This window comes from Camelina sativa, chromosome 3 (genome assembly GCF_000633955.1).
Source record: "Camelina sativa cultivar DH55 chromosome 3, Cs, whole genome shotgun sequence".
NCBI lineage: Eukaryota > Viridiplantae > Streptophyta > Magnoliopsida > Brassicales > Brassicaceae > Camelina > Camelina sativa.
Genome location: NC_025687.1, coordinates 2,961,806 through 2,969,233, shown reverse-complemented (window position 1 = coordinate 2,969,233; position 7,428 = coordinate 2,961,806). Strand labels below are relative to the sequence as shown.

The 7,428-nt window shown below is 40.8% G+C and overlaps 2 protein-coding genes across 2 annotated transcripts; one reads left to right on the top strand and one right to left on the bottom strand.

Annotated features, from left to right (window-relative positions):
• LOC104765230 (protein SMAX1-LIKE 6-like) lies at window positions 13–3,869 on the top strand. The gene is made up of 3 exons (XM_010488917.2): window positions 13–1,336; window positions 1,613–1,865; window positions 1,964–3,869. Exons 1-3 carry the CDS (start codon window positions 150–152, stop codon window positions 3,488–3,490), a joined length of 2,967 nt encoding a protein of 988 aa, XP_010487219.1. The 5' UTR covers window positions 13–149; the 3' UTR covers window positions 3,491–3,869.
• On the bottom strand, window positions 4,039–7,209 carry LOC104765223 (internal alternative NAD(P)H-ubiquinone oxidoreductase A1, mitochondrial). The gene is given in 8 exon segments (XM_010488905.2): window positions 4,039–4,395; window positions 4,492–4,671; window positions 4,752–4,866; window positions 4,950–5,113; window positions 5,216–5,281; window positions 5,394–5,554; window positions 5,646–5,859; window positions 6,352–7,209. Coding segments are annotated over 8 exon segments (1,536 nt in total). The 5' UTR covers window positions 6,835–7,209; the 3' UTR covers window positions 4,039–4,242.

Genomic DNA, 7,428 nt, shown 5'->3' with positions numbered 1-7,428 from the left:
TTTTTTTTTTTTTTTTTTTTTTTGCTTTTAAGTTTCTGATATTTTTGTTGGTGGGAAGAGTTAAAGTTGAGTTGGGTTGGTTTGATTGGAAGAAAGGGTGAATTTTTTTGATTTTCTACACTTTTGATTTTGACTTTTAATTTCCGGCGATGCCGACGCCGGTTATTACGGCGAGAGAATGCTTGACGGAGGAAGCTGCTCGTGCTTTAGACGATGCCGTTGCCGTGGCTCGTCGTAGAAGCCACGCTCAGACGACGTCGCTTCACGCTGTTTCTGCTCTTTTAGCTATGCCTTCGTCTATTCTCCGGGAAGTCTGCGTCTCACGCGCCGCCAGAAACACTCCTTACTCCTCTAGTCTCCAGTTCCGAGCTCTGGAGCTCTGCGTCGGCGTTTCTCTCGATAGGCTCCCCTCGTCGAAGTCCCCGGCGACGGAAGACGATCCTCCGGTTTCGAATTCGCTCATGGCGGCGATCAAACGCTCTCAGGCGAATCAGAGACGGCATCCGGAGTCTTATCACCTCCAGCAGATCCACGGCAGTAACGGCGGCGGATGTCAGACGACGGTTTTGAAAGTTGAGTTGAAGTATTTCATACTCTCGATCCTCGACGATCCGATTGTGAACCGGGTCTTTGGTGAAGCCGGGTTTCGGAGCTCCGATATCAAGCTTGATGTGCTTCACCCTCCGGTAACGCAGTTCTCTTCTCGCTTCTCACGAGGTCGCTGTCCTCCTCTCTTCCTCTGTAATCTTCCCAACTCCGATCCGAATCGTCAGCTCCCGTTTACTGGGAGCGGTGGTTTCGATGAGAATTCTCGGAGGATCGGAGAAGTATTAGGCCGGAAAGATAAGAAGAACCCTCTCCTTGTTGGTAATTGTGCTAACGAAGCTCTCAAAACGTTCGTCGATTCGATCAATAGTGGGAAGTTAGGGTTTCTTCCAATGGAGATTAGCGGATTAAGCGTGATTAGTGTAGAGAAGGAGATTAGTGAAATATTAGCTGATGGATCAAGAACTGACGAGGAGATTCGTGGGAAAATTGATGATTTAGGAAGAATCGTTGAGCAAAGTAATGGCTCGAAATCGGGGATGGTGCTTAATCTGGGAGAGTTTAAGGTCTTCACTAGTGAAGGTAATGCTCTTGAGAATTTGGTGTTGATGCTCTCGGGTTTGCTGAAAGATCAAAGTGAAAAACTTTGGTTCCTCGGATGTGTGTCGAGCAACGAGACTTACACGAAGCTTATTGATCGGTTTCCTAATATTGAGAAGGATTGGGACCTTCATGTTCTTCCAATCACAGCCTCTAAACCCTCGAGTCAAGGGGTTTATCCCAAATCAAGGTATGCCTTTTGCTATTTCCATTTTACATTATTAGACTGTTGAACTGAATACATTTATACCTCTTAAATTTGGCTTGAAACATCATCACTATACTTGTGGGAATAGTTTATTGTTTGCGTCAACGTCGAAAACATAAACTCAAATATTTTAACATACCACTATCATGATCGCACTTCCTTCTCAGCTTTATGCTTCCCATTTTTCTGAAAGTAGTTATTAATGTTCTGTCTTTGCAACTGATCAAGTTCCTAATTGGATGAATGTGGTGGTTACAGCTTGATGGGATCTTTTGTTCCGTTTGGAGGGTTCTTCTCATCAACATCAGACTTCAGAGTACCGTTGAGTAGCACAGTTAATCAGACGATCTCTAGATGTCACCTCTGCAACGAGAAGTATTTGCAAGAAGTAGCCGCTGTTATCAAGGCTGGTTCAAGTCTCTCTCTGGCTGACCAATGTTCCGAGAAGTTGCCCTCATGGCTACGGGCAGCAGAGACCGAGTTAGAAAAGGGAACAACGGGCAGCACTAAGGTGCGTTTTACTTTTTATCAACTTCTTCCTCATTTGCAGTCACTTCTAATGGTGTTAGATGTAATATCTTGAGAGATTTCGGTTCTGATTCAGTGCAGGCTTTAGATGACGCTAATACATCAGCCTCGCAAACCGCAGCTCTGCAGAAGAAGTGGGACAATATATGCCAAAGTATCCATCAAACTACGGCCTTTCCTAAACTCGGTTTTCAGTCTGTGAGTCCACAGTTCCCAGTTCAGACCGAGAAGAGCGTGCGAAACCCAACGGAGCCAAATGGTCCCATTATGCCCAGCAGAACCCCTTCAAACTTTTTGGAGACGCCTAAACCGCTGAATCCTCCAATCTCAAAGCCAAAACATATGGACGATCCAACGACATTGGTGACTAACCGCACAGTGAGTTCGCCTTTGAGCTGTGTTACTACAGATTTAGGGTTGGGAGTAATCTATGCATCAAAAAGCCAGGAATCAAAAGCAGCAAGGGAGAAACCGCTACTGATGACTCTAAACTCTTCTTTAGAGCATCATACATATCAGAAAGATTTCAAGTCTCTCAGAGAATCACTCTCTCGTAAAGTTGCATGGCAGAACGAAGCTGTGAATGCCATAAGCCAAATCATCTGTGGATGCAAAACCGACTCAACGAGAAGAAACCAAGCAAACGGAATTTGGCTGGCTCTTCTTGGACCTGATAAAGTAGGGAAGAAGAAAGTAGCGATGGCTCTTTCGGAAGTCTTCTTTGGTGGTCAGGTCAATAGCATCTGTGTAGAATTTGGGGCAGAGCATTGTTCTCCTGATGACAAATTCAGAGGCAAAACAGTGGTAGATTACATAACCAGTGAGTTATCAAGGAAACCACACTCTGTTATTTTACTAGAAAACGTGGAAAAAGCTGAGTTCCCGGATCAGATGAGATTGTCTGAAGCTGTAAGTACTGGGAAACTCCGTGATTCGCATGGAAGAGTGATCAGTATGAAAAGTGTGATTGTTGTTGTGACGTCTGGGATTGCCAACGATAATGATACTGATCATGTTATTAAACCTGTGAAAATTTCTGAGGAACAAGTTCTCAGCGCAAGAAGCTGGAAACTGCAGATTAAGCTAGCAGAAGCTACTAAAATTGGGGTAAATAAGAGAAAACATGAGCTAGAAACAGAGCAACGTGCAGCGAAAGTGCAACGTTCATATCTGGATCTGAATCTTCCAGTGGATGAGACAGAAGTTGGCCTCGATCATGAGACAGAGGACAGGAACGCTTGGCTCGATAGCTTCATTGAACAAGTGGACGGAAAAGTGACGTTCAAACCGGTTGACTTTGATGGGTTAGCCAAGAACATTCAAGAGAAGATCAGTTCTCATTTTGAGCGGTGGTTTGGATCCGAAACACATTTAGAGCTAGATAAAGAAGTGATCATTCAGATTCTGGCGGCTTCTTGGTCATCAGTATCATCGGGTGAAGAAGAGAACACAGTTGATCAGTGGATGGAAACCGTTCTTGCTCCGAGCTTTGCTGAAGCAAGACAGAAGTACGGTTCGAATCCTATGTTGGCCGTGAAGCTGATTGCTTCTTCTTCTAGCGGTTTAGATTCCGGAGTAGAGTTGCCGGCCAAGGTGGATGTGATGTGATTACACACATATTTATAAATGAGGTAATATATAGTTATAATCCCCAAGATTGTTTTTGTCATGGAAATTTTTTCTTTTTGGCTTGTGTAAATTACAAAGTATTATGGTTAAGAGCTATCACGTACATAGGTTTGTGTAGGAGTACCAATTTGCCACAGCTCTTTTTGGCATTTTGAGTTTAGGATATATTATTTCTCCCAAATTTTTTTGTCCTATTTCCCAACTTCCAAATTTAGATGTATTAAACCATCTTCTCCTATAACCGATGTTGTATGTTATGCTTATCGAGATATAGGAATTGGGATGTAACATGTAACTTTATGCGTTTTTAACTTTTTTATGTGAAAGTTCCGGCTACAAATAAACTCTGTTTTATTTTCTTGTTTTCTCTAGATAGAAATACAGAATGAAAAAAAAAAAAAAAAAAAAAANAGTTTGATGAATCTGTGATACATTAACAAAACACAGAAATATATTTGACTACTTTCGACAAAAATATTCAAGAATGTTGAACCTGTATTGTATTTTTCATGCTTGTTTCGTTTAAATAGTAGTAATTCATCATATCATATCAGTCAAACCAGATGATTTTAATTCAAAGTCACAGTCAAAGTCAATACACTGCTTTGTAAAAAACGCTGAATTGACTAACATTGCATCGAACGACATCGTTTGAGATGATTTCGGGAATAGAGGTTGTGAACAACAGAGAGAGACAGAGCAAGCGCGTGGCGAATGAGAGGGGATTAGGATCAGATTCGGCTAATGTCACGACCAAAGACAAAAGTGGTGAGCCAGTTGATAGCGACATAGAAACGGTTTCTCCAGCTGACGACTCGAGTCAGATACGCAGACCTCCATATGAACCAGCTCACAAAGCCTGCCATTGATATTCCTTTTCCTTCCTGCTCAAGAAAACTCCCTCCTCCAAGTTAGCCTTCTATCATCTGTTTTGAGAGATGTTTAACTGAAAAGTGAATGAGAGCTTTTTTAATACATACCTTACTCTCACGGAGATCAACGAGAGCTTTGTATCTTCCAATAGTAGCCATACTTCCCAAATGCTTGTACACGAATGGTTCTCCAAGTTCCATATCATTTGCGCTCATGGCTCTTCCTCCTCCAGCTTTTCCCATCACGTTCAACAGATTTGCCAAGTATTTGCCTTCTCTCTCAGCCACCTTCATTAGATCAGACATTTATACGTTAAGACTCAGCGTAGAACAGATGTAAATGGATTCTATTAAACCATTATATAGACCTGTGCAAGAGCAGGAAGTGTTGATTTCCCTGTGCTCGCAAGGTAACCACTACAGTCACCAATCGCAAACACGTCTTGTACAGAAGGTACACGCATCCACTCATCGATTCCAATCCTGCGGAAACAGAATGATTCAAGATCAGAAACTGTCCGAATAAAACAGAACAACTTTAGTTGTGACTTTTGGAATTAACTGACCTTCCACCTGGATCTTTTGGAAAACCAAGAGACCTCACAAATGAAGATGGACCAACACCAGTGGACCAGACTAAGAGTCCATAAGGAACTTCGGTGCCATCATCAAGAATTAGCTTCTGAGGCTTTACTTCTTTCACAATCCCACGCACAAGCTTCACTCCAGACTGAAGTCAAAGATGGCAGAATTTTAAACATCAAACTATCCAAGATCCTCTCAAACTAGAGTCAAATAAAGTTTTGTATTTGGATAAAGAGTTATATAAAACCTTGTTTAACTGCTTGATTGCATAGTGCCTGAGTCGATCATCGAAAGAAGAAAGTATATCCCTTGCCTGGAAAGAAACAATGGTCAAAATTTCATATTTATGAAAATGATCAACATATATATATATATATATATATGAAGTACTTTGTTAATCAATGAAGTAGATAAGGCAAAAAAACCTCAATCAAAGTAACACGAATGTCGTCTTTGACATGAGCATATCTCTGGCGAACATCTTTCATGATGAAATCACTCAATTCACCACTAAACTCGACACCAGTCGGCCCACCTCCAACAACAACACAATGCAACAGCCTCTTCTTCTCTCCTTGTGATATGCCTATTATATTTTATATATGTAAATTTGCGTGTAAATGATTATGAGTTTAGTTTTGATTCAAAGGTAAAAAGAATGTGTTGTTGATTATTACCTGGAACTTCAGAGAGCATGAGGTTAAGAAGAAGCTTCCTACGAATCTCCTGAGCATGGTGAACCTCACGCAGGAAGATGGCGTTTTCTAAGACTCCATTAATTCCAAATGTGGAAGCTTCTGCACCACAAGCTAGAATCAGTTTGTCATAAGCGATCTTGAACTTCCATGGCTTCAATGTGCTTGATCCCTCGGTTACCGTCTCACAATGCACCTGTTTAAACCAAGAGGAGGATCCCCACAAAGTCAAAACCAAATGTATTGCATTGCCACTTCTACCTTTGCATTTAGTGTATCATTTTTTTCCAAATAAACCCCAAAAACAATTTGTTAATTGAAAAAGTCAAGCAAAAATTGGAAGGAAATCTCAAATTGGCGTTTGATTGTATGCTTTGAAAATTATTCTTAAAAAACAAATATGTGTTTGTCCATATAGAACGAAACGAAACCATGTCTAAATAAATCTTCTTCTACATATCACACAAATTGTAGGAAAAAAAAACACAAAAAATAAATAAAAATAGACACATGTATCTGCAAGACTTTTCTTCAATTTCAAGAACTTCACAATTATTAAACCGCTTTCGAATTTTAGAAAGAAAGAAAAAAAAAAGACACAAGAACCATAAACCTAATAATTAATTAGTAATCAAGATTTAAAATATGAAAGACCAAGAAAACGATTAAGTGAAAACCTCAGATTTACCTCATGATTATCAGCATCGAGTTTAGAGCAATTAGCGAGGAAGTAATAAGAACCGGGTTCTCTTGAAATCGCCGGTTGGATACGAGAGATTGGCTCAGCAACGGACCTAAACTCAAGCGTACCGACACAAGTAGAAGCCAAGAGAGGGGTGAAGACCATGTGGTTCCTAGGAGAGACTCAAACGACGTCGTAGATACTCGTATCGATCCCTTTCATAAGACGACAACCCGCCCAACCCGACCCGAGAACCAGAACCCTCGGCTTCTCTCCTTCTCTAGTCGGAGCCAAACCGTCGTAACGTTGTGGCTCCAACACATCGTTAGCTACATCATCCTTTGCTTCAACCGTCTCGCTCACTTGTTGCTGCCTTTGCAGAGCGGTGCAGAAACGGGACGAGAGAGTGTAGGATTCGGGGTTTCTGAACACGTTCCCGACCGATGAAGTGGTCGGCGAGATTCTTACTAGGTTTTTGATCCAAAGCATGATTCTTTTACTTCTCTAATCGACAAAGCAAACCTAAGTTGTTCTACGAGAGCCGCCTTTTTTTTGGTACTCCTCTGTATTCAGTATTAATTCACTGTATACGTATGAGAAAAACCTACGTGCCAGTTTTGGAAATGACAGATGGCACTCTGATTCTGAATCTTCTTTCTAATTCTCCCCCAAAATAAATGGAAAATTTTCGTATTCGTAGCAAAACAAATATTTTTTTGGTAGCCACAGAAATATTTAAAACGTTTTAACAAAATAAATAAAAAATAATCTGTGTTTAACACACGAAGACTGCTTCGATATTAAATGAAGACCTTACACCGATGCCATGTGCTGTAGCCTGTAGCTGTTCATCGGGTAAAGGTACAACAACTTGGGAGTTTTTTATAATAAAGAAAATCTGAAAAAGTTAATGGTTGTTGAAAATTCTAAAAATATAAAACATGTGAATCACTAAAAATATAAATAAAAGAAGCGTCAGCAGAACTTGATGCGCAAGAAACGACAATAAAAAACATGTGATTCACTAACACTCTTGTGGGGCGCAAGAAAAGGACGTCAGATTCTTCGCTGTCTGTTATTATT

What these genes read in the sequence shown, in the direction of transcription:
- LOC104765230 (XM_010488917.2), top strand. Translation starts at nt 150, where the DNA reads ATGCCGACGCCGGTTATTACGGCGAGAGAATGCTTGACGGAGGAAGCT. An exon ending in GGGGTTTATCCCAAATCAAG is followed by an intron (nt 1,337 to 1,612) that starts GTATGCCTTTTG and finishes TGGTGGTTACAG; the next exon opens with CTTGATGGGATCTTTTGTTC. An exon ending in GAACAACGGGCAGCACTAAG is followed by an intron (nt 1,866 to 1,963) that starts GTGCGTTTTACT and finishes GATTCAGTGCAG; the next exon opens with GCTTTAGATGACGCTAATAC.